Source organism: Cyprinodon variegatus, unplaced genomic scaffold (genome assembly GCF_000732505.1).
Source record: "Cyprinodon variegatus isolate N-32 unplaced genomic scaffold, C_variegatus-1.0 Scaffold103, whole genome shotgun sequence".
Taxonomy (NCBI): domain Eukaryota; kingdom Metazoa; phylum Chordata; class Actinopteri; order Cyprinodontiformes; family Cyprinodontidae; genus Cyprinodon; species Cyprinodon variegatus.
Genome location: NW_015150556.1, coordinates 1,497,614 through 1,523,800, shown reverse-complemented (window position 1 = coordinate 1,523,800; position 26,187 = coordinate 1,497,614). Strand labels below are relative to the sequence as shown.

At 37.1% G+C, this 26,187-nt stretch overlaps 1 protein-coding gene across 3 annotated transcripts in view; it reads left to right on the top strand.

Moving 5' to 3' along the window:
- Window positions 1-15,387, top strand: part of LOC107084546 (rho-related BTB domain-containing protein 2-like) — a 46,220-nt gene extending 30,833 nt beyond the window's left edge. For all 3 annotated transcript variants that reach the window (XM_015374443.1, XM_015374444.1, XM_015374442.1), the window contains 10 exons: window positions 3,254-3,455; window positions 4,252-4,355; window positions 7,124-7,309; window positions 7,480-8,299; window positions 8,894-9,113; window positions 9,944-10,062; window positions 14,239-14,389; window positions 14,604-14,692; window positions 14,869-14,974; window positions 15,209-15,387. In XM_015374443.1, the coding sequence (XP_015229929.1) occupies window positions 3,264-3,455; window positions 4,252-4,355; window positions 7,124-7,309; window positions 7,480-8,299; window positions 8,894-9,113; window positions 9,944-10,062; window positions 14,239-14,389; window positions 14,604-14,692; window positions 14,869-14,974; window positions 15,209-15,387 (2,166 nt within the window). In that variant the 5' untranslated portion in view covers window positions 3,254-3,263. The remainder of the gene's footprint in view (window positions 1-3,253; window positions 3,456-4,251; window positions 4,356-7,123; window positions 7,310-7,479; window positions 8,300-8,893; window positions 9,114-9,943; window positions 10,063-14,238; window positions 14,390-14,603; window positions 14,693-14,868; window positions 14,975-15,208) is intronic.
- The last annotated feature ends 10,800 nt before the right edge of the window (window positions 15,388-26,187 follow it).

The following is a 26,187-nucleotide window of genomic DNA, read 5'->3' as shown; positions in this document are numbered from 1 at the left end:
CAAGGAGCTGGCTGAAGTTCGAGGACTACTGGAGTTGGGCATATAGCCCATTGGGCCTGAACTATGAGCTTTTACTTTTATGTGGTAACTGATGCTTAGCTGTGACATCCCCACACTGCCAGCGCTGCCACCTTCTGGTAACATCACTGCACTGATAACCCTAGGCTCATTACCACACTTGAGCACATGCATCTCTTGTATGTTAGTGTTGACTTCCAGACTCAAAAGTGGTGACAAAGGATTATAGACTGCACTCTTTATTTGACTTCTCTACTTTTCTCCATTTATTTCTCTACATGAGGGAATTAAAATATTCAGGGAAGAGACACATTAGATTGAAAAGCTGGGATTTGTTCCCTTGTGCTGCCTTGGTTATTGCCAGTCCTGCGCTTTTGATCCCCATTGGCATGACTTAATTGCTCCAACGCTGATCCCTCTCTTTTAGAAAGATAAAAGATAACAATTACCTTCCTGTGTTTTATCTTTTTTTTTTTTTGCAATTTTCTGCATATCTATTGTCAAACAGGAAGAACTGGGATTTAAGCAAAGTAAACATTCTCTTTCCTGGGGTCTTTCAGCGCTAGCATCATTTTCTCACCACTATGATGTGTCCTTTCAAACAGGTGAATAACACAGAGCATCATTTGAACAACTGTTGCTTTCATAACTTGTAGTTCTTGTCATATTTTCTCATAACACAAAGATGAGTGCTGCATTGACACCTGCCTTCAACATTTGTCTTACTGCTGTTCGATAACTGCAAGGCTGCGCTACTTTTATTGCATCTCCTGTCTCCCAGTAGTACGTGCCTCTAAATGTGTCACAGCCACACAGGTGGCAAAGGGAAAGGGATATTTATAACTCCCAAAGTCATAGTCGGGCAACGTGCCGGGAAAAAAAAAGCACCTTTTGTTAACTCTTTCTCTTCTTTACCAGATAGATAGGTATCATATCTTAACATCCAGGTTTAGGTTATTTGACTTGCTTTAGAGGGAAATCTATAAACACAGATATGTCTCAAGTTTTGATGAAAAAGGTGTTTCAGTAGAATGAAACGCTGTGTTTTGCAGATTGAATGGAGGTTCTAAATATGCAAAAAAAAAAAAAAAAAAACTAGGTTATGACTGGATAACAGGATGCATGGTTTACATGTCTGATGAATAATGCTCATTTTTAGCTACTAGTGTCTGTCACTCCTGGACCGGGTTCAGGCTTTGTGCTGGCGTTGTACGTCAATGGAATAACTAGTGAAGTCCTTTATGAATGTTTCAGTTGCTCTATTTATGGGGTCCCGCTGTGGCTCTTGGAGCGAGTTTGGAACGACGGATGGGCTGACTAGATGATTGCAGACTTTGAACACGTCTGGGGTGATTTTTTTTTTTTTTTTTCTTGTGCAGCCTTTTTTTATTGTCAGGAAATCTTTAAATGGGCAGCATTAGAGAGTATTTGCACATGTCAGAAATGTTTGTAAGCTGTTTAATGATAAGTGGATTTTGATAAGCTTTTTACAGCGTTTGTGCAGTTTAAAAGAGGAAGTCGGTTAGGTTGTGCTACAGTACTTCCACCTTGGACTGAGGTTAAGCTACAAGGTGCTCAATCATGCATTCATTATATAAGTTTTCTTTTAACCCTTGAGAAGACGAATAACATAAATTTATTTTATGGATTTATCACATTTTTTGTAGTTTTTGTAAAATCTTTATTTTTTTTTTTTCAACAGCTCAGTGATATCCATTCTTCTGTCTTCTCATTACTGCCAAACTAGCTCACTGTGTAAAACTACTAGCTGCTGGTATGCTTTATTTTCATTGATGGGTGTAAAACATGATCTTCTTAAAGGGATGTTTTACAGATGGAATTTCGTTGTCCTTTAAATTTAGGTAAACGCCTGAAAGAGACGTTGATATGTAAATTAGTTTTTAAAAATAACATCTTTCATTTGTCATCTTCTATTATGAAATTCAAGGGAGAAAGAAAATCCATAAAACTATTAATTGTAAAGCCATATTAGAACAATTTTTGCATTTCACATTGTAGGATTAGACAAACTGCAGTTTGAAAAGATAAATGTACTTCTAAATATTAATAGTCTAAATCATAAAAAGGGTTATTATATTATACAAAGTACTTAGTAGCTTTGATAAGATAGAAAATATATTTAATGAGTTCTTCAGCCCTATTATGCAGATGCTAGAGATTCACATTGATCTAAATACAGTAGACTTTCAATGATGTGGGAAGAATAGAAAAAAAAACTTTTACTTTGTAAAATTTGTGCATATATATATGCATAAAATATAAATGCATATATATCAAATATATATGAAGTTTCTGCATATATATTTGATAACTATATTGGATCTAACAATATAACTGCATAATTAAAATTTCTACTCAAGTATTTTTATGTAGTTGGACTATTCACTGTTTCCTCACACTCACATAAACTTCCTATCTGATCCTACCTGGTGAACTGTATTATATGTAGCTAAAACTAATGAACAACTGTTAAAACTACTGTTATGTCACCTGTTTTATAGTAAGGTGGCCAGCTGTCCCCTCTCCTTTCAGCCATCATAAACAACCTCAGGTGCGAGCTGAACTAGATGATCCTCATACATCCTAATCATAACCAAAGTAAACATGTTGTTTAAACTATATAAGTTTAAATAAATTTTCAAAGCTGTAAAAAAACATTAGATCGAAAACAAAACCAAAGCAAACAAAGCTAATCCCCATCTCAGCTGATGGAGAACTTATAGTTTGTGAGGTAAAGTTAGATGGTTTCTTTTTTTTTTTTTTTTTTTTTACATTTTGCTTAGACTAATGTGAAAATGCTCATGGGTGTATTAAAAGGGTGGCAGACTGGGTACAGATGGCACAAGGGAAGCTGAGGATAGTGACCTCCAGGGAAGTCTCTCTTTGTTCATCCTTCTCTTTCTCCCTTTGTGCTGATACAGAAATAGCTCTGCAGTCTCTATTGCTCACCCTGTGACTGGGAACCATGTGTTCTGTTGTGGCGTTTGACAGAGGTCTCTGTGCTCTGGACAATGCAGCATTGGGTGCTTTGATCCAATGCTTTCTATTGGTTGGGACTTTGATGAGAATTACTGCTCCCGGTGCTCCTGGCTGTCATATAAGAAAATGATTTGTCATTCCAGCTGTAGGGATTTCTAAAACTTTCCATTTTAATACATATTGGATTAACCTGTTCTCTTCTCTTTTTTTTGCTCTTGTGTCTCATGTTCTCCAGGGCCCTCTCCATGGATATTGACACAGACTATGAGCGGCCCAATGTGGAAACCATTAAGTGTGTGGTGGTGGGGGACAATGCAGTAGGTAAAACCAGGCTAATCTGCGCCCGGGCCTGCAATGCCACGCTCACACAGTATCAGCTGCTTGCCACCCACGTGCCAACCGTCTGGGCCATCGACCAGTATCGAGTATGCCAGGAGGTGGGCACACACACACACCCTCACACATGCACACCTTGCATGCATTTCCATTGACTTCCGTTCATTTTCTACCCTTTCTACAGCCTAACCATGACATTTACCCAAAACCTAACCATGACTGGTACATACCTTAGCCTAATCTTGACCTAAACCTAAATCACACCTTACCCCTAAATCTAAGCTAACAAAGTGAGGACCAGTAAAATATCCTGGCTTTGCATAAATGTCCTCATTTTACAAGTAAAATGAGCAAAAAATCTCCTCACTTTGCAGTGAGTTATAATAAACACACACCCAAGTAAAGACTTATTTTGCTGTATGTAGTAAGGACCATGTGTCAACTTCCATTGACTTTTAGTCATTTTCAACCCTTTCTTAACCTAAATGCTGACAGTAACCCTAAACCTAACCAGCACCAGTTTATACTCCACCCTAGCCCAGAACACTATTTGATTCACTAATTATAGTTTCACCAGAAAATGTCCTCACTTTACAACAACGCGACCTGCCTCTGTTGATAACATAAGAAAAAATGGTTCTCAGTCAGGCCGGAAACAGGAAAACACGCAGGCAGACAGGAAGGAAGGAAAAGAAGTCTTAGATAGACAAAACCTTCCTGTGACTAACTCTGTTATTCTGTCAGATAAAATATTTGATATCAAAAGCCTCTGTACATCATCTAGTCTGTACCTTGTTTTTTTTTAAATCGTATTCCTTTAATCCCACTAAAATTCAAATCTTGCAAATAAATGAAAAAACATTTCCTATTTTTTTTCTGATATTTCTCCACATATAGGTACTGGAGAGATCTCGGGATGTGGTGGATGAGGTCAGTGTGTCCCTGAGGCTTTGGGACACATTTGGAGATCATCACAAAGACAGGCGATTTGCCTACGGCAGGTGAGCGTGCATATAAGCCCTTGGCTTGAGGCTGTGCACAAGCCTGAAATTAGTTACTAAGCCTAAAATGTAACTGATGGTAGAAATCAAGGTTAGTTACCTAAGATGGTTTTAATGTAGCTTGGAGCTTAGTTTCCAGTTATTTTATCAGACCGACTATCAATTAGAGTTAAACATATATTAGACTTGATTTGGAAGTTTGAAAGTTTGTATTATAATTAAAGAAACTACTTATTCCCATGAGGAATAATAATAAAAACAAAAGCAAATCAAATCAGAATATCAACAAATGGGGTTAGTAATTTAGTTCTAAAAGACGATTTAAACTATATAAGGGACGAACACTTTTAAGTCAAACCTCTTTCAAGCTGTTAAATTCTTCCTCCACAAGAGATGAAAGGATGATCCCTGTATCCTCCTGTTATACCTTCTCTCATCAAAGCTGATTTTTAATGCAAAATCTTTTTTTGTTTGAAAATATTCAGTAAATGCCAGATATGAAAGTAAAGTTGCAAGATTTTACTGACCTTACCTCGAAATACATTAGAATTACATGGCAAATAGATGATGCATCCTGCCCACCTTTTAGGTTTATTTCATCGTAGACTGTAAATAAAAAGCTAGCTCCCTTTTTAAGAGGCATTTTGGTATTCCTTTTAATGTTTTATGATGTTTTATTCTTGTGTACAATAAGATTATGAATTTTCTCAGTAATCAGTACAGAAACATTTTGTGCTCATTGGACTGCGACTCCTGTAAGATGTGTCAAAGTGGTTTGGAGGGAGTTTGCATAAGGTGTCACCTTGTTCCCTTTTACATGGAGGCTTTGTACGTGACAGAATTCATTTATGCATTTGTCAACTGCATGTAGGTTAGTTTGCAGTTCAAGTTTCCACCCTTCTGTTGTGTTTACCCATTGTCTGAATATCTCTACATTTGCTTGATGATCTGCTCCTGTTTGCGGGTGTGTGTTTTGTTTGGGTGTGTGCATGTTTGTGTGCACATATATCCACCCTGTGAGTCTGGAGTCAGCTGATTAGAAACACGGTGCCAGCTCAGCTGGTTTTGCCCTGCATGAAAACAACGTATTCTTTCTTACTCATCATCCGTTTTTTTTCTTCCAACCTGACTTATACTAGTTTGTCTTAGTCAACATTGCACCCCCTTTTCCTTAATGCTTAAGACTAATTCAGTAGCATGGCTAACTCCTGTAGCTGCTCTTTGACCCTCCTCACACCTCGATATGGTTTTGTTGACATAAAACTCAGAAGTTCATATCATCACATGCCTTATTAGAAGGAGTTTAGGAAAACAAGAACTGCTAGAAAATAGGTCAAACCAAGTGTTAGATGAGTCAGCGTGTTTTTTTCTTTTTCTGCAAATTATACTGTATATATAATATCTATAAAATGTAATAGATGCATATGTATGTATGTATGTATGTATATATATATATATATATATATACACATATACGTATACATATGTGTATATGCTGCATATACACCTCTCTGACAAAGCCGAGGACTAGTCCTTTAAAAAAAGTGCTAATAGCGCTTTATGTGCGTGCATATGTGTGTGCTGTGATTAAATTCCCTGCTGTTGTATATTATGTCCTTGAGAGCGTTTCAGAGATTATCTTGGTGAAAATAAAGAGGACTTTGAAATTGGAACAGCTAACATATCCCAGCTGATTACGTCTTTATTCTACAGAGGTGAATGAACTTGGCTATTGAACATCAGGTTCCCTTAATGTATTGGCTCTATCATATTAGTTCACAAAGCCTCTCCAAGAATTTTCCAAGATTGTGAAATAGCACTACATCTAGATTCCTACATTTCTTCAACAGCACGGCATTTGTTGTCTAATTAAACACCTCATAACTTCTGGCATGTAGGTATTTTGCTCAAGGAAATGAGCCATATATAATTGTTACATAATGCTGCTCTAAAGTTCAGTAAATTATTTACCTGACATCCGATAAGTGCCGGATGCCTGGCAGTTGTCAAAAAAGGAAATATAGTCATAGAATTAAATTGCCCCCAAGCTACCCATGATGATAAATAAAGCAACATTTACATAGATTTTTCATTTGCTGCACTTTCTAAAATCTTGCATTGCCCAGTGTTGCAAAATTTGATAGGTTACTAATATCTTTAGTCTTTTCAGCAAAAGTTAATTATCCACCCTAAACAGTACCTAGAAGTAGGAAGACTTGCATCTGCTTGTCAGGGTTAGAGATCTTATGTCAAAAGTTGCGGTCTGCATGCTCAAACACATGTGTGGAATCTGATTGTAAGCGTAAATCCAGAACTATTCTTAGAACACTTTTTTTGGCCCTTGTTGCTCTTAAGGTCTTATGAAGATTTATGCACCAGAAAGAAAGAGGCTCAGGCACAACAAATACCTCCCCCCAGCACACACACACACACACATACCCACACAAACACACACACCTACACTCTCCAAAGCGCTCACATTAGCTCCATCAGGTCTCCCTCTATTCCTTGCAGAAGCCAAACAACCTTCCTCCATAAGCCCTTTTCACCACTTCTAATACAAACTGACATCCTGTTCCATTAGTCAGCAGCAGCTCTTTTTATCCCTTTTCTGTTCTCATACATCCATCAAAGCTCGAATGTCCTCTCTTGACTGTAATTGCATGCTCTCGTCAGAGCCAGTCAGCGTCCCCCGGTCCACCTGTGTCTTTTCTGTTATTTTGTTTGTACACAAACCACAGAGTTTTCTCTCTCATTTCCCTCTGTAGGTCTGACGTAGTGGTGCTCTGCTTCTCTCTGGCTAATCCCAACTCCCTGCGCCATGTTCGCACCATGTGGTTTCCGGAGATCAAGCACTTCTGTCCCCGAACACCCATCATCTTGGTCGGCTGCCAGCTGGATCTGCGCTATGCTGACCTGGATGCAGTTAACCGTGCGAGACGGCCGTTAGCAAAGTGAGACCCCTTTCCCATTAAGAATTAACATTTATACTGAAACAAACCCTGCAACAACTGTCTTTCTGCCCTGCATGCTTGTAAATTTCATGCTACCTATGATTCTGAGTTTAAAACAGGTTTAAAGGATTCAAATCTGTTTGGTTTAACTTTTCATGTATGTCTCTCAGGCCCATCAAACCAACAGACATCCTTCCTCCAGAGAGAGGCCATGAGGTGGCAAAAGAGCTTGGAATTCCTTACTATGAGACCAGCATTGTAGCCCAATTTGGAGTCAAAGATGTGTTTGACAACGCCATCCGTGCAGCCCTCATTTCCCGTCGACACCTGCAGTTCTGGAAGTCCCATTTGAAAAAGGTCCAGAGACCCCTGCTCCAGGCACCGTTCCTGCCCCCTAGACCACCACGCCCCATCGTGGGTATCCCAGACCCACCGCCGAATGATGGCAAAGACCCTGACGCCCTTTTCTGTCAGCCTCTTTGTGCAGATGTTCTATTCCTTTTGCAAAGTGGCTCTACTCGTGTCTTTGCGCACAAGGTTTATCTGGCTACGTCCTGCTCCAAGTTCTATGACCTTTTCACCCTTGATCTTGGTGGCTTGAGTTTTGGGGCAATGGGAGAGGAAGAGAACAGCAAGGAAAACACAGAAAGTGGAGAAGAAGACGAGCAGAGCAGGAGAGGAGCCAAAGAGCAAGCTGGGCGTACTAAGAGCCTGGACATTGATAAAGAGGGCGTAGATGGAGGAGTTCGGTGCCTGAATCGACCTGAGCTCCTCCAACAAGGCTCTTTGAGGACTTCACAGAGTGATAATGCACTTCCCTCTCGCGCCCAATATTCAATGGGAGCAATTGGGACAGGCCGAGCCCTTTCTGGATGGGGTAGGGGGTTCCTCAGTGTGTGTTTGGAGAATGTCGATGATCCTATGACTGGACGGCCTCGTCTCATGACTGTGGTTGCCATGGATGAACTGATACAGGAGGAACCGTTTAAGGTATAAGTCTAAAATGACTGTTGTTTAAAGTTCTGTCAAAAAAATTCTCTCTATTTCAGTTTCATGTTTTTATTTTTTAAGTCATTTTTTTATTCTCAAAATACTTTCATATTATATATATGTCCCAGAACCTTAGTAGTGACTTTGTATCTAAAAAATACAAAGACTAAAATATGCCACTGACCTCATTTCCCATGTGCCTATGGGGCGTTATTTGTCGCTTTTTTAATCTTGTGGCATGTGTTATTTTCAGATTGATTCTACAGCTTTAGCAGTAAATAGGACTTAATGTGATTATTGTGGGTGATAAAATACATTTTGTTTTTTTTATTATTATTATTATTATTATTTTTTTTTTTACATTTATTAATCTTTCTTAATAACAGAGATCCTCACTTGAACACAGGAATTATAGTAAATACTTTTGTATTCACTTTAAATTACTTTGTCCTATATTCACATTTATTTGAATATTTATTTTGGATAGATATAGCAAAAATGAGAGAGACGTTTATTTCTCATCAGTTGGCACTGTGCACTACGTGCCCTGTACGTTTTCAGTGAGTTTGACCTCTGGGTTTGCTGTATTTCCAGGCAGTGCTTCAGTACCTTTACACAGGCAGTCTGGATGAGAGCCGAGGGGATCTGATGCAGGTGGCCACCATTGCGGAGTTGCTTGAGGTGTTCGACCTTCGGATGATGGTAGCCAATGTTCTAAACAGAGAGAGCTTCATGAATCAGGAGATCACAAAGGCCTTCCATGTTCGCAGAGCCAATCGCATCAAAGAGTGCCTCAATAAAGGAACCTTTGCTGGTATGACACAAAGCCAGTCATTAAACATTAAATTATTTAATATAGTGTCTGTGCCTTTTAGATATTGATGTCCTCAGTATAGTTTTTGCAAAGAAAGGCCAATGAGTTTCTTTGAACAGGGGTTTTATTATATATAAAATGGATGTGAAGACTATGGAAGGTTAAATTGAGAATATCAGAAAGGCTGGGCAAATGTTGCTAGTTCTTTGCAGTTTATTTCAGGTTCATTTTCAAGATGTATATAAATTTTTATGTCTTAAAGAAATTTTGACAGACTTCTTTCACAGGCTTCATTTGACATTGTGACTGCCTGCTGTGTTAGTCTGCCTTTTTATGTTGATCCTTTATACTGTATCGACGATGCAGTGTGGTCTCTCCCTTTAGTGTTGTCTTTGTGTGAGTTGTTTACCCCTCTGAGCAAAACTTGACATTTCCCTCTCTTTGTGATGTCTCTGTCATCATGCTTATTGTTGTTCCCTTGAAGCTCTTATGAGTTTTGATTAAGTAAATTAACAAATACATAGAAAGTAAGTTATAAAATATCAACACACAAGCATAATCACTTTGTTTTTCCCCAGCTCACTTTAACAGATCTGGGTGTGCTGCATAGCTTAAGACCCTGTACCTACTTTCCCTCCTTCATGGTTCTGTCTCCTCGTCAATTTATCTCTCTGTCTGTCTACCTGTGTCCATGTCTCTTTGTGTCTGTCTGGCCCTCTTGCTGCCTGTGTGCGTGTCTGGTCGTCTGTCTCGTCTGTCTTTTCCTTTCTGTAGTTTGGGCTTCTGTGGCATTCCACGAGATGAACGTTCTTTTCCCACCCCGGTTTCAGATGTGGTGTTCCGACTGGATGACGGCTGCCTCCCGGCCCACAAGCCCCTGCTCATCTCCAGCTGTGACTGGATGGCAGCCATGTTCCGTGGCTCCTTTATGGAAAGCTACATCGAGGAGGTGAGTTTTCCAAATAAGACAGAGGGATATAGGTACCTTTCATCTTATATATTGGATTGAAATTCTAAATCCTGATAAACTGACAAAACATTAAAAAAAAACATTTTTCAAGAATTCTTATCACTCGTAAGAGTTTAAAAGCACAATGCTGTTAAAATAAATTATAGTGGCCAATTCAAAAAACTTGATTTTTTCTCTATCTACTGCCTGCATCAGAGCAACAGACAATTATAAAGCTGAAGTTGTCTACATCAATTTTTTTCATGCAACTTATTTTGAACCTATTCATCTTTCCTTTCAGTTGTACTCTCATTATTTGCAAACACAGCATTTAAATAGATTCATTCTTTCACCTTCAATCAGCCAAGGAGTGCCTCCCATTCACTGCAACATGGAAGTCGATTTATTAGGGGAATGATTAGGCCAATTAACACCATAAACCGAGTTAGGGTGTTGGGCATTACATTTAAGATCAGATTAGACTTTTTGATTTGTTTTGACTTTATATTTGTTTATTTGTCCAAATACATTGGCACATTCATAACACTTTATTAGATGCGCTTTTCTTATTAGGTACCTTAGGATGATATTTGTTGGGAACTGGTGTCAATTAAGGTTGTTTGAAATAAAGTTTAGAACCATATCTAAGCTGCAGCAAGAATTGGAAATCATATATTAGAGCATTAATCTTAGATTGCACTACAACCATTACAGTCTTAAAGTGTAGTAGAGAATCAAGCTTTGTACAAGTATGTGCTGCAATGAACTTTCAAGTTGCAGGCCAGGATAAGCAGGAAGAGAGGAGGAAACAAAAAGGCTCTAACCTCTCAAAAATAAAAGCCATTATTCTCAGTTATGTGATGTATTGGTGAGCTGTACTCGGTTTTTCGCCCATAGACTGCTGCAAATAGTCACCAGCTTCGCCGCGACCCTGATGGAGTAAACAGGAATACATAGATTGATGGATTATTAGTTATAAAACCATATTCAACAATTTCTTCACCATTTTATAAAGATACTGAACTCGGGAAAACGTGTGACTGTTCCAACACTGAAGACAAATAGTTTAATTTGTATTAATGCAAATATTTTTTCGTATCTGTATCGTACTTGCAATATGAAACCAAAGTATATCAATCCACTCTCGAGAAATATGGCATAAACAATAGTTTACCAAAAAGAGCAGAATGCCTGCTTTATTTGTTTCAAAGCTAAAGTCTGTTGATCAATTTCTTTTGGTTGCTTCAAAATATGTATTATTTCCAACCCTAATTGTTTTAGTTTCACTGACCCCAGGTGACTGAAAACATGTGTTTGTGTTTAAAGTCCAATTAAAATGAATGAATTAATAAAAATTTGCAGATAGTTCCACCCAGTATGTGGTAATTTAAAACAAACTCAATACCTGCCTATATGGGGTAAGACATTTTCTGACAGTTTACCATACTATTTTCATGTCAGTGAAAATAGAAGCGCAGTGTAGATTACCCACAGAAAACTCTCCTAGTTGTTATAAAAAGGTTTTGTAACGTGCCTTAGATCACACAGAGGTATACAGCTTGTAACATCTGACAATATAAGCATAAAAACATCATACAAACAGAGGTGTTATTTGGATGGATGTTATCACTTTGATGACCATAGGGCTGTATTCAGAATAAGCCTCTCTATCAGATCGACCTACTAATCTTTGTTAGACGCTTTGGTGTGGCGGCGTGGTTAAAGTTCTTCAAATAACCACAACCCTGAAAGACTGACACATGATCAGGATTCACACAGTTCCCATCATATGATTAAATGCTTCCCCTACACAATAGACTGCCCTGTCAATCTTTGAATCACTGTCCAGCACTTTACTACTGTCTTGTTTTGTTTGAAGTGCAATATCTAGTTGTAGAAATATGTGTTACCATGGAGATAAATTAAGCTAATTTACACATATAAACACATGCAGAGCAATGCTTCCGGACTTCCTGTTGTTCTTTCAAGCAACATTCTGTACCTCAGTTAAAACCACAGCTACTGTTATGACAAATTGCTGCCTGTGGCCTCATTTTGGTTTAGTTTGTGGCTGCTGTTTCCCATGTGAATTGTCAAACTCTTGGGTTGATAAGTGTGAACCCTGTTATGAAACATTGAAAAATAGCATGGAGGCCGCCAAATGATAATAGCTCATAAAGTGCACTGCTCTTATGACAGTAGTACATCCTCAAGCAAGCAAGAGTCCCTCCTCTAAGACCAGCATTTCCCCACAGATAGTTCCGGCTATCTCAGTGGTCTCCCCTTTGGCCCAGTTTCTTTTGGCATTTTAACTTAACCTAACCTGATCCGACCAACTGTAAACACTGACTTTATTATGAATTTCTTCTGGCTGTGTTACATAATCAGAATCTACAATATCTTTTTAAAGTCTGCCATTAAAGGTAATTAGTCTGAAAACATGAATCATTCAGAATTGCTATAAATAAATAATTTCCACTGATATAGTTAAAGTTTAATTTGTGATAGGATCCAGCCAACAGTAAATAATAAACAATACATTAACTGTGATTTTGTTTTTATTTTCATTATTTATTTTATTATTTGTTGGAAGGTCATGGACTTAATTAAATACTAAACACACTGTACTTGAGTATTCGTCATTCTTAATTTAGAAACAGTTCTACTTATTATTAGCAGTATTTGATTACTTTGAGTGTAATAATTATAGTTCCTGAGACAATACAGTACATGGTATTTGGTTTATGAGAATAAGAAATGATTTTATGCATATTAGAAAAAAACGTTTGGAGTTGCGAATTAAAAACTCTTTTAAAGATTCAATATCAGATAAAACGATCATAATACATCTTTGACCAGTGACGAAGTTAAGAAATTTGAGGCCCAATGTAAGGGCAGGCAAGACATTTTAGGGGGGAATCGGCAAAAGTTTAGCAATTATATATGTATTGATAAATGTGTCATTATACGATTTATCCCAATTTATTTCAATACAGTAAAAAGATGATATATTGCGGATTTCATAATAACATAGTTCTTTTTTTTTAATCCCTGGTGGGACACTAAAGGCTAAATCCCCAAGAACAGTGATTAGAAAGGGAATGTTTTTCCTGCACATCTGTCATCCGCTCAGCAAAGTTTTTCAGCTTCTGAGGTGTAGCCTTGCAATGGGATGTAAACAGTGGCCAAAGCAAATATAGATAAAAGGATTTAAAATGACTCAGAGGTGACTGCCGGATGTTTAGGATTTGCTACCTGGGGAACATAACTGTAATATAGCAGTAAAGTACTGTGTACATGTTGAGAAACACTTTTGATCAAGAAGCCTATAGCACTCTGGCTATGCACAGCACCAATCAAACAGGTCATTATCATTCAATTTTTACCCCCAAGTAGTAAACTGATAAAAGTGGTATTCTAAAGGGCTAAAATACCATTTGTGCAGATTATGGCTTCTATCATAAATGTCACTACGTCAGAGTCCATTCATCAATGCAACGGGTGGCATAGCTGGAGTTTAACCTCCAGAAACCACCCTTCTCTGGGACAGCAAGAGGTCGCAACACGGTGACATTCTCTTAATTGCTTATGAAAGTGGAGTCTATAAAGTGCCACAGTGGGTAGGCTTAAAAGGATACTGGAGGGGGTCGGGTCATCTCTATCATAATGGTTTACCTTCCTTCCGTCCTCCTGGGGATTACACTTCATTAGCTGCTGATGGATTTATACATATCATGTGTACTGTAATTACAGTGCATCCTTTTTAGAGGATTGTGGAGTATATAACGTCTCTACATGGACTAGGCCACATTAAAATCAACATGATATCCTTTTTGTTTTTGTATAAATGATCCTGGTGTTGTCACCCTGTGATGGTTAGCCATCTGTCCAGGGTGTCCCCTGCCTTTAACCCAAAGACTACTGGAGATGCACAAGACCTCTTTGATCTTAAAGAAACAAGCTGGTGTAGAAAAAAAAATGTATAAATACAACTGCATTTATGTGTATGTGTTGAGTCATTTTAAGGGAAAGTATAAATTAAAAATGTAAAACAAGTACTAGAAATGTTACTCATCCATAATTTGTTTTGAATCTAACACATATTAGAGTAACTGCATTATTCTGCAGGATGTTAAAGTTTTCCCTCCGTCTTGTCTCCCTGTAATCATATCCTAGGTATCGATTCCAAACACCAGTACAGCATGCATGCGTGGAGTGCTCGAGTTCTTATATTGTGGTCTCCTGACACCATGTCCTGGACTGGAATCAATGGAACTGATCATTGTGGCAAACCGTCTCTGTTTGCCACGACTTGTTGCCCTCACTGGTAAGGACTTAAGAGTCTGAAGCACTACAAACACAGCAGAGACTTATGCCCCATTACTTCAATATCTCCTGCAAAGTGAATGCAACAGAACAGCTTATTTATATGTAGTTGGCTCTGATGCAGTCTGACACAAATGATGACAGAGTGACTTGTCAGTGGTGCACACAAACACTGACACGACTGACACGATTCTGTTCATTTTGGGCCTCTTTAGAGCAGCATGCTGTGGATGAGCTACTTCATCTGGCAGCAAAAGGAGTGGACATCGATGGGCAGGTGTTAGCTTATCTTGAAGTTGCACAGGTGTGTTTCCATCTTCTGTGTTTTGACTTAAAAGTACATCCCTAGTTATTTTGTGCAAACAGATCTGTTTAAGTTGATGCAGTAGTAGTTGTGGTAATTTATGGTGAATTTGTATTCATTTCATTCATTCAGTAATACTCTTTTATTTATTTATTTATTTTTTTTTCTTTTCACAGTTCCACAATGCCAAACAGCTCTCTGCTTGGTGTCTTCATCACATCTGCACAAATTATAACAGCATCTGTCGCAAGTTTCCCAAAGACATGAAAGCTATGTCTCCAGGTACGCTGTGGTCTCCTTGTATCTCCTGGCCCTAAAGCCTGATTCACTAAATCATTTTTTTTTTCTGTTTGCTGTCATGCTACAGTTTTAGTGTCAACCAAAATGTAGAATTTCCTCCACATTCTGGAGCTACATTGACCTCCTACCATATACACCAACCAATACCAGTTACACAAGAGTTGGAACAAGCAATTTATTTTTTTTTTTGAGTACAATTTTGCTTCTTTCTTGCAGAAAACCAGAGGCACTTTGAAAAGCAGCGTTGGCCTCCTGTGTGGTTCTTGAAGGAGGAAGACCGCTACCTCCGCTCTCAAAAGGAGCGTGAGCGTGAGGAGGAGATCCTACGCAAGCAGCACACCAAACGAGGCTGGTGTTTCTGGAGACACCCGTCTTCTTCTCCGCACGTCTCCTAAAGGGTTTTCCCTTTTTATGGCTCTTGGATTCTCCGCTCTGTGAAAGCAAACCCATGGATAAGCGCTTACAGAACAAAATGCCTCTAAATCCCTCCATCTGTGGAGACATAACCCTCAGTGCTAATATTCCTGAAAGTTTGCATGCTCGCGAGGAATGTATGTGCCTCTTTGTGGGTGGTTGGTCTTGGGATGGATTCGGACTCAACAGGAAGGATGTTTTCATGGGTGAGTGAGTGTATGTGTGGAATATAGTGATGCTTCCAATGGAGACACAGTGATCTCTAACAGGACAGATGCAGTGAGGAGCCACCCCCCCTCCTCCTGTCTGTAAATGCTTTTTTTCCCTCCATCTACCAGCACTCAGTTGCCTTGGAGTGTTGGGATTGGAAGAAAGGGCTTTTTCTTCTTTCTGTTTTCTCAGTCTTTAACCTTCACGTTGACCTTAATGACTTTAACACATTCAACACCAGAGCTCCCTTTGAGGTGGGTGGGGGAGTTCACCTTTACCTTGACTAATTATAGGGACTGTTAGCTTGCACATGAGATGCATTCCAACAGTTTAGTCTCTGGAAACCAGCAGTAGATGCAGGAACCAACCTTGCTATTCCTTTTTTTTCTTCATCTACATCTTTGAGCCCTTTGGGGTACTATTACCAGGGTAAAAAAAGTGCATAGAACTCAGAGGAAGTCAGTAATCATAATGCAACCTTAAACTAGATCTTAAAACATACGAATAAGTAGGAAAGTAAATGCAAATAACCTACCAGATAGTCTTCATGTCTCTCATCTATTATCTGAACCTAAGCACCATATTTCTGCGCACAGAATGCTCATTGAGATCCATATGGAGTCATTCTATAGCGCTGATAAAAAAGGGCTAGCCTTACTTAATACCTCTGCAACAACAGTGAAATCTAATAATGTATAAAGTCTCCTTAACCACAAAGTTGCATTGATCCACTGGAACAAGCTTGCCTTTACAACCCTACACCACCAGGGCCCGCACTGCTCAGGGTCCCAAAACTTCCCTCCAGGTGTTTTATTTTATCTATTGTCTACATTAATTTTCCCATCATAGTATGTTAAAAAAAAAATCAATAGACCAGTTATTAGTCGATTTAAAACATGGTATTCTTAGAAAGGTTTTCAGCTGATTCTAAATACCAAAGGTGTATTTCTTCCTTCGGTCTGTACTACTTTTTTTTTTGCGTTTTGCGATAGAAGAGAAGCAGTAGGAGAAACTAGAACAAGTTTTAGGAAAAGAAGGCAGTATTAGATAATTTGTTGGTGGTATTTTCAATATTAGTTACAAGCAGAGCCGACCCAAACCCTAACTGAAGGGGTAAGCTGCTTAATGTCCCAAAGCTTTCTTGGGGCTGATGAAAAAGCTAAAAATACACAATGTGAACAAATTGAACACAATTGGCATAAAGAAAGTTGAATTGGAGATGAAACAATGTGAAGGAATGCAGGAAAGTTGATATGATTCTGAAGCATATCAACTGTTGTTCTGAGTGAAAATAATTTTACTATCTTAAATTAAAATTCCTTTCAAATATAAAAGACGTGGTAAATTTATAAGCTGTAATCATTAAGATGAAAATCTTAAAGGATTGTTCGGCATGTTTTACCTTGATCATCTATGATCATAGAGCAGTAGATCAAACTGTTTAAAAATGTGTTCCTTCAATATCCTTATTTGCAATTTTCCCTCATTCATTATTATGTCAATGCTTGGAATTCCCACACATACGTAATTGACTTCAGAAATTTATATAGAGTTTATGCATTTTGATGCACAAACTGCAAGAGTCTTAAAAGTAAATTCTTAAATTCCTTTGTGATTCAAAGCTATTATTAAAGAACCTGCAGCAAGGAATTTGCAGGTCAGAAAATGAAAAATTCTAATCTGTATTTGCCAGAAAAAAACCCTAGTTTCTCTCCTGGGTTTGTTTTTTGCTAATTTAGCACTTTTGCAAATATATATAGAGTATAAATTAATAGTATTTAATGATTTGTGTCTTTTAAAAATTGCTCCTCCTTCATGAAACTTTGATGTTTTTTTTTTTTTAAATTAACCTGCTTTACCGTAACATCTGCCTTGCCCACTGAGAAGGTCAGAAACTGCAATTACATTAGATCCTTAATCAACAAGTACTATACTGTTCACATTCCATCATGTAATTTATAAGAAATATCTGTGATGCTTTAGTTACTGGTTGGGAACTGGTTCAAAATTGGCTCTAAAATCAGTTTACCCTTTGAACCCCTTACAACTTGGGCTGGCTTTGGTTGTAAAGAGTAAATCAGGTCAATTGTAGATATTGCCTTCCATTTTCTTTGCTAGAATTAAACAATGGTGCTGAAAACCGAATCCAAATGAACACAGAAACGCAGATGGATTTAATAACTTCAAGCAACCCATCAGAGGTCAAATTTGATAAACCTCACTTCTTTTCTATTTACTGCATCTTTAAGGCTGAGGTTTGCTCCAAATTCTTGGATGCTTTTTGCTGCTTTTATACTCTAAAAAAATGTGACACATTCTTGCTTTTTTGTTAATATGTTAAATAGGCATTTCTTTTGATGGATTTTTAAAGTAATGCTTGTTCCATCCCTTCTGAGTACATTGGATTTTCTCATTAAGGGTGCTAATTTTTTCAGGCTTTTTTTTTCGGAATTTGGAAAAAGTGCTTTGGCTGTGAGTTTTTATTAGCACATTTTCTATTTCTGGCTATCTGCCCCTCAGATTTACCCAGGCAAACTCCCTGAGATGGATAGATCATGTGAGACATGTGGTGCATGATGCTGTTTTTCAACAGGAGGTGTGCAAAGCAATTTTCAGCTACCAGAATAGAAGTCGTATAGGTTCTCACTTGAGCTGAGTGAAAATTGAGCAGATTTAGTGTTAGAAAGTGAAAATGGAGTTATAGTGAGGAAGCCTAAGTTAGCATCAATTGCTTTCCACGTGTTGTGGAATGCCTCCATTGATATTGGGAGTTATCCAAAAAGCAGTGCTCTAGAAAATAATAAAAGAGGAGTTGTTTTTTTCCTCGCTAGTTTAAACTTTGTGTGACCTGTTTGATCCCGTCTCTCTGATCCTGTGCCTTATGGTTCAACCTGCAGACTGGTTCTGTAGTCACTGGCATGATAAAAGTTCAAAACAAAGATAGAGTCTGAACTGCAAAGTCTTTTTTTGGCATTGCTTCATACAGCAGGTGCCCTGCCATTACCTGTGCTCTTTTGAGGGAGATTATTATTATTATTTTATTTTTTTTGTTAAAGCCAGCCTGAGCCAAGCCATTGCAGATCTACGCATATAATATTTTATGCAGCTATTTTGTTGTTATTATTCTTTAAGCAGTGATTTGAAAGAGGATTGTCCTTATGAAATGGCCTAATTGTAGATATACAGCATCCTCCACTATTATTGATAGACCTGCTAATGATATGTACAAGACATTTTGTACAGAAACTTGGCTCAAAACAAGAACTTTAAAATAATTTATTTTCTTTGTGTATTCACAAGTAAGTTATTTTTTCCTTTGACAAAAATAACTCCTATTGGATCTTTAATCCTTGAATATTTTGCAGTATGAGGTTAGGTTACTGCAATAACTTGTGTAGGATGCTGTCCATCATGGCTGCATTTCTTTACAGACCAAGTGATTAAAAGGTAATCAGTAAACAGAGAAGCTTTGCTCCTGCAGCACATAAACACTGACTGTGATAAATCAAAGTTTTGTTTAATGCACGGGCTGGCCTGTGCACTGGGTGTGTGCAACCACTTTTGGAATGCAATGAATTTGCATGCCGTCCCGACTTAGTTGGTGTGTTACTAGCGTTAAAATGCAATTTTTGTCAATGTGCTTCTGTAGTTAGCATGAAATCTTCCTTAAATAAGTTTGTTCTGAAACCAGATGAGTGTAGCATGAAATTTCCACTTAAGTTATTGACATTTTATTTGAAGTTTGCTCTCTGTGAAGCTTAAAACAGGCTCTATTTAGTGTCTTTAAGATCTTTTTAGCTCTGAATCTGGATTCTTTTCTTTCTGGGTGACTTTATTCACATGACAGGTAGCATTAGAGCATTTGCATTTTAGGGGAATATTTGAGGATCTGTCGCTGCCATTTGATGCCACATTCATCTCTTGAATGCTGTTCCTGTTTATATATTGACCTAAGAATGAATGATTTCAAAAATATGTGATGGTAGGAGTATAAAGATGAATACTTATACACTAAGAATTTAATCTGTTTCCAAAAAGCTTGCATTTATTGATAAAGGAGTCATAAAATGTAAGAAGTTATTTAGTGGGACAAATTGTAGAAATTTTTTATTCTGTTTTGGGGGTTTATTACAATTACCCTTACCGAGATGAGGATATGGGAGTTTTTTAACAAAAAGCACCTGATGCCAACAAGCCAAAGTTATGCTTCTAATGTTTTGATTTGGACTTGTTTTCATCATATTGTTTTTTTTTATTCTCATTCTTTGTCTTATCCTTAATATAGTCCTTCTAATATCCCCACTTTATTCAAAAGCCTGGTAATGGGGAGAAACCTCATAATTTTCTTACTTTTGTGTTTCTTCTCCTGTGCCTTTTGTTAAATCTCTATTTCAGTTCTGTACAAGATGATAGCAATGCACCTATAGCCACCTAAGCTCATGTGAATGTCAATTAAGCCAAGAAATGTACAAGCATAAGTGTAAAAGTAAAATGCAAATAATGTTTTGTTTTGTTAAGATTAGGCAACGTAGATAATAAGTCAATTGTTGTTTTTTTCTGTTATTGAATGATGCTTGTAACTTTAAGTGATAATATGAGGAGCTTAACTAATTCAGTGTGTATTGTCATCTATGCTAAAGCTATACCATAGGTGGCTTGAGTGCTGAAATATGTAGGAAACCAGCAGTTTCTTCTGCACTCTTCCAGGTGCCTACACTTTGTTGTGTGTAGCCTAATAATACCTTTTTATTCTTTCTTTACACTTTGATCAGCATTAATATATCATGTTCTTTTTTTTTCACTTTCTCTAAGCCAAATACAGCTATTGCTCCTACTGTTTATCTGCAGTTTATATTGCAATTCTACATAACTTGGTGTCATTTTATTTGGATAAGAGTAAGTTTTAAGAAAAGGTTGGATTGAAGGTGAAATATTGGCAGTGACTGCTCTATGTATTATGCTTTATTGAGGATAGTAATTATCCCAAGTACAGCACAGTGTTGTATATTTGACAAATCCCTACTGAAAGTACTTCTAACCACACTGTTTATATCTACTAAGTTAGTGTGATTGTAGGATTGTATGAAGTCGTTTATATTGACAGACTTGCTGTAATTAACTCCCGGTCAATACTTTACTTGTAAGTGGATTGTATCTTTGGTATAGTATTGTTATGCACTTTCGTTCCAATGGATTATAATGGTTGTTATATACATTCAGTACTTATGTTATTATGTCATAAAAGTTAAAAAGAAAAGCGCACACCACTCACATATAACTAAGGGCTTTGAACTAAAAAAATAAATAAAAAAAATCAGAATGTTTTTGCTGCTTTTGCAAAAAAAAAGTTTTGAAACTAAAATTTTGTATTATTTCTTAACCACTGTGATTTGTAAAAAAAAAAAAAAAAAATTAAAAAACATTGAAAAAAAAAAGTTTTCTGCCATTTCAGTATTTTGATGTCTGACTTGAATTTTATTAAATCTGTTAACCTTTAAAAATGTCTTAGGTGTTGTTATTATTTAGTTTTTTATACATGCAATATCCCTTGTAGGGTTAAAATTGCAAATTTATTAGGAATTATTTGCACAATTGTTATATTGTTGTAGAATCTATAATCTAGTCAGGGTCAATTCATATTTTTAGGCTAAAATAAGTATATACATTAAACATTAGGGGTGCGCTGATCGCAGGTTTCTCAATGATCACTGATTCTTGATCTTTAAAAAGCCAGACATGCCGATTTCAGTTTTGAATGATACAGATTTGTTTCTATAACTGACACTGTCAGTTCTGAGAACATAGAAGATATTTAAATCTTATCTTACTAAATAAGCATCAGTCATTGCCAGTGAAACAAAATAACTGTTCTCGAATATAATTTAAAGGCATTGAAAGTGGGTGGTTTTCAAACTCTTACAATAGCAGATCAGATTGGTGGACAATAGGTTTCATATCTACATATGTGCTGATCACTGATCTTCCAATATTTTTTGTTTTGAGTTTTTATGGCACTATTGGCTCGTTTTTCAGACAGTAGGCTGACAGGAAAAGGAGTATGAGAGAGGGGGAAGAGACATGCAGCAAAGGACCACAGGCTGGATTCGAACCCAGGTTGGCTGCGTCGACGACTAAAGCCTCCGCACATGGGTCATGCGCACCAACAACTGCCCCACCTACACGCCCTGATCTCCCAAAATTAGGAACATCCAGGTTTCCAAAAGCCTTTTTGATTTGACAGGAAACGATTAGGCTAATGTAACAATCCGCTTTTTTTAGGTTTTAACCACATGAACCCAACTGTTACTGTCAGATGGAAGAAAAATAGGTTTCAAGGTGATGTCACACAAAGTAGCAAAAAATATTAAAGGAGGATTACCTCTTAATTCTTCATCTCAAATCAACAACAAAGTGGGTAAAATTCAAGTGCAACTGAATGTTTTAGCATAATGATAAAATAAAAAGGTTGTTTTAATAGGTAACTGTGACGGAGTTATTTAAATTCTCCATCTCTGATGCACCCTACTGCAGATTTTTGTCTTGTATTGGAGGTCAGAGGTGTACACAGTAAATAGGAATAGTGAGAGTCTCATCCCATGTGGTGCTCTTGTCCTGCTGAGTACCTGGTTGGACACTTTACCATTCAGTTTCACAAACTGTGGTCTGTTTATCAGACAGTCTTTGATCTGGTTGATTTTGATGCCTCCACCTGAGTCTTCTGAAGTTTCTGACAAAATAAATCAGGCTGACTGAACTGATGACATCACACCTAGTGTCTGCAGCCACAGAGAGTGGAATGTAAACAATTGCTAAGAGAACACTGGTGAATAGTCTGGGGATATAATGTGGATTAAAAATGACTAAGTAGGATGCATTATGAAATGGCTGATAATCTCAAAAATGTACAGTTTCAAGTAAATGGTACCTCAACATATGAAGCAAAATTTTTAATCAGATTAAAATATATTCTTAATAGTTCTACTGAAGAATCAATAACAACATTCAAAACACTGATGTATAAAAACATTCTTCGGGTGTTACTAAACCTGTATCAAGTATAAAAGAAATCTCTGTCACTGAAGTTATAAAACAATATGATCTCCAACAATTCAGAAGCCAGGGAGACATCTAGACTGACAAGTATTTTTTTTAAGCCTTATAAAGAGGCACAAGGAAGTCCAGTAGCATATGTAATAAAGTATTAAACACAAAGTAGTCTCATCCACAAGGGAAATTGCTAGAGTTACCCCTGTGTTAAGGACAGGGCACAAAACAAAACCTTGATCATTATATAATAAATATCTTGCCAGTCCCTTTTACAATTGCAGACAAATGGGTTGCTGCATACTTAACAGAATATTTAAATAGGACTCTAGTCCTCTCTATCCCAGGCAATTTGGGTTTAGGAAGTATCACTCTATAGAGACTGATGCTTGCTACTTTCTGGAAAAACTTTTGAAATCAGGGCAACTTTGTGTGTGCTGTGTTTCTTGACCTGAAATGTGCTTTTGAAACCATCTGTTAATGTTCTTCTTGCTAAATTAAATCATATCAATTTCTCCCAGTTGCACTCTGCAAGAGGAAAGCATATTTGGCAGAAACAAAGTATTACTAATAAAAGTTCCCAATGAACCTTTCTTACCTGCATATCTGGTTCCCATGCGGTTCAATACTTGGACCAATCTTGTTTAGCTTATATGTTAATGATTTAAAAATCTCTGCAAAACTACAAATCCAACTATAAGCAGATGATAAAAAAAAACGTAAGTATATATTTCTTTCAGCTATCTGCAGATGGTGAGCAGCCATCTGTGTTGTCTCTGATGCTATTGTAGCAAAAATTTTAAGAACTATGTAAAATAGTTTCAATAATGATTAAACTTATTCTGTCAAACTATAAACACCTTCTCTGATAACAGAATCCGCAAAGGCTTATATGCAGGCAAATATTTTATAAGCCCAAAATTAGCTTTAAAAAAACCAAAAGTGTATTGAAGATATATTTTATAATTATTCGCAGCACTAATAACAGATTTATGTCTCCTCAGTTAAAGGATGATATAATATTAAACATTTTTCTTGTCGATGCTTACTGTAAATGTTTTTAGAGGTTTAACAGAACCTATCAGAGCAACAGGTTTCCACATCTAGTCTTTGAAAGCTAATATCCTACAACTTTTAGATGCACTCCTTTATCAACACACAGGATTTAAAAGGAAGTTTGTAACCAGGCTCACACAGAGCTAGCTGATGTGTTAAGAAGGGAGTTCAAATCAATCTATGTGCTGAAGAGGGGGAGCCGAAGAAGTGGAATTCAACTTTTTAGGTAACTTTCTTTAAATCTTGTCTGTGTTCGTCTAACAAATCAGAAACTTAAGTTGTTGCTTTAATGCAACACATTGCAGAAACTAAAGTAGATTAAAGGTCAAAATAAAAGTCAAAATCTTTTTTCAAATCCCTGTTATTCTGTTGTCTTGTCTTTGTTCCATGTTCCCTGCAAGCATAAACTTAAAAAATACAAATGCATAATATTTGGTGCAGCTTTGCCACCTTGAGGCCAAGAGGAGCTATGCAACCATCGTGTGCTACATAGAAAAAGCATTACAAAGGAACAGACGACATGCATTAAAAAAGATCAACACTCTGTCAGCTCACTTTTAATTACAAAGAAAAAAAGGTCACAGAGACCGACAGAAACATGGGGGAAGAATCTGTACTGACGACATTTAATGATGTGGCTGATAATTGATACTTTAAAATGGTCATGAGGGAAGGTAGTACCCTACTTCAAAGTAGAGGAACATTTGAGTGCACATGCTATTTTTGCACGTGGCTCTTAAAGTCACACTTTAGCTCCACTTCTTCTGGGAAAATGTGCCCATTCAATTTTTAACTAGTAGATTTTTACCCGACGGTGACATGTTTCAGTTTTCCTTTGATTCTCTTTGAAAGTAAGCAATCAAATGGCCCTGTTGTAGCAACCGTTATAGCAAGCCACTATCATCAGTTTTACGCTGATTACAGACCTCTCCTCTGCTGTACACGCATTGGATTGTGTTCAAATTTCCCACAAAACCGTGCCCCTGTTTTCCCTACACACATCTTTAGGAGTCAGTGAGACGAGCTGACATCACAACATCTGGATGTCATTTCCTTTGGTTCTCTTTAGAAGCAGATAACATAAGTCTAAGTGAGAGCAAAAGACAGTGTTGAACACTGCTTTAAGTCCCTCTGAAGCCTTCATCTGGCAATTTATGTTTAGAGTAGAATAGAATAGAATAGAATAGAATAGAATAGAATAGAATAGAATAGAATAGAATAGAATAGCATAAATGGAAACATACAGAGCCTTGCATGAAAAACTATAAAGAAAAGTTGAACGACAAGAGTAAAATTTTCAAACAGAATCAAAAAATGTGCATAGCTTGTGAAACATTGGAAAAATCCACAATACAAAAAAACAGAAAACAGAATGACTTTATTAATCCCTCATTTCTTGTAGTTCAACCTTTTACAGGAGAGAGAAAAATAAGATTGTAAGTATAAGATGTAAGACAGAATACGTAAAATTGGTAAAATTACAACCCACACAGTAAAATTACAAAATAAATATTGTGTTGTTACCAAAAGGACATATTTATATTAAATTGTGCAAAAGATCAAATAGTTGGGTGACTGGAAACCACAAAATGCACATCTTTGAGGAAAAAGAACAACTGTGTATTAACAAACAGAAAAACATGGAACAGCTGTCCAAATATAAACATGGATGACAATGGGAAGATAAAAGCTGTGCAAATAACATAATTGATCTAAAAACAATCATGGAGAACATACAAGTTACACAAATAACCACACGATTAAAAAAACTGCTTGACTGAGCATTATGATTTAACACTGACCAACAGCATTGTTATTCTTGCCTGTCATTTTTTCTCTCCCCAGCTGCACAGGCTTGAGGGGGGATTCCTAGGACACCGCTGGACTAATAGGTTCGTCTAACTGCTTCCTCTCTGATATAGATAAACCGCTGCTTCAACAAACTGCACCGTAGAAAATGGCTAATGCAACAACAGTCAACAAAATTCTGCAGGAGCTCCCATGAAAAGCCCAGTTAACTTCAAATCTGTAGTCAATAAGGACCTAGAATAAAAATTATTGTCAAACTTCATTCAACATGGTACCAAGGTCCAGATTTTCTTCTCTGTAAAGATTTTTTTTTACTTTTCACTTTAGAGTAAGGAATTACTTTTTAAAGTGGTATTTCACATAAAAGTGCACTAACTTACTAAGAAGGCACTACCTGAGGGAGGACAGCAGATTTAGTGACAGCACATTCCTTCTCCAGTAAGTTAATTTATACGATGTTGGTTCAGACCTCCCTAGGTTTTACTCCATAAAAAAAAAACAAAACAAAAAAAACAGAAACACGTCATTAGATGAGACCCATAAGAATCTGCATGTTTATAGCTGTGACATCTTGATCTATTTTAGAACAGTTTTTTCCAGGTAAAAGTTCCATAAGCTTTCAGTTATTTAGGTCCGTCATATTTCATAAAAGGTAAGTGATC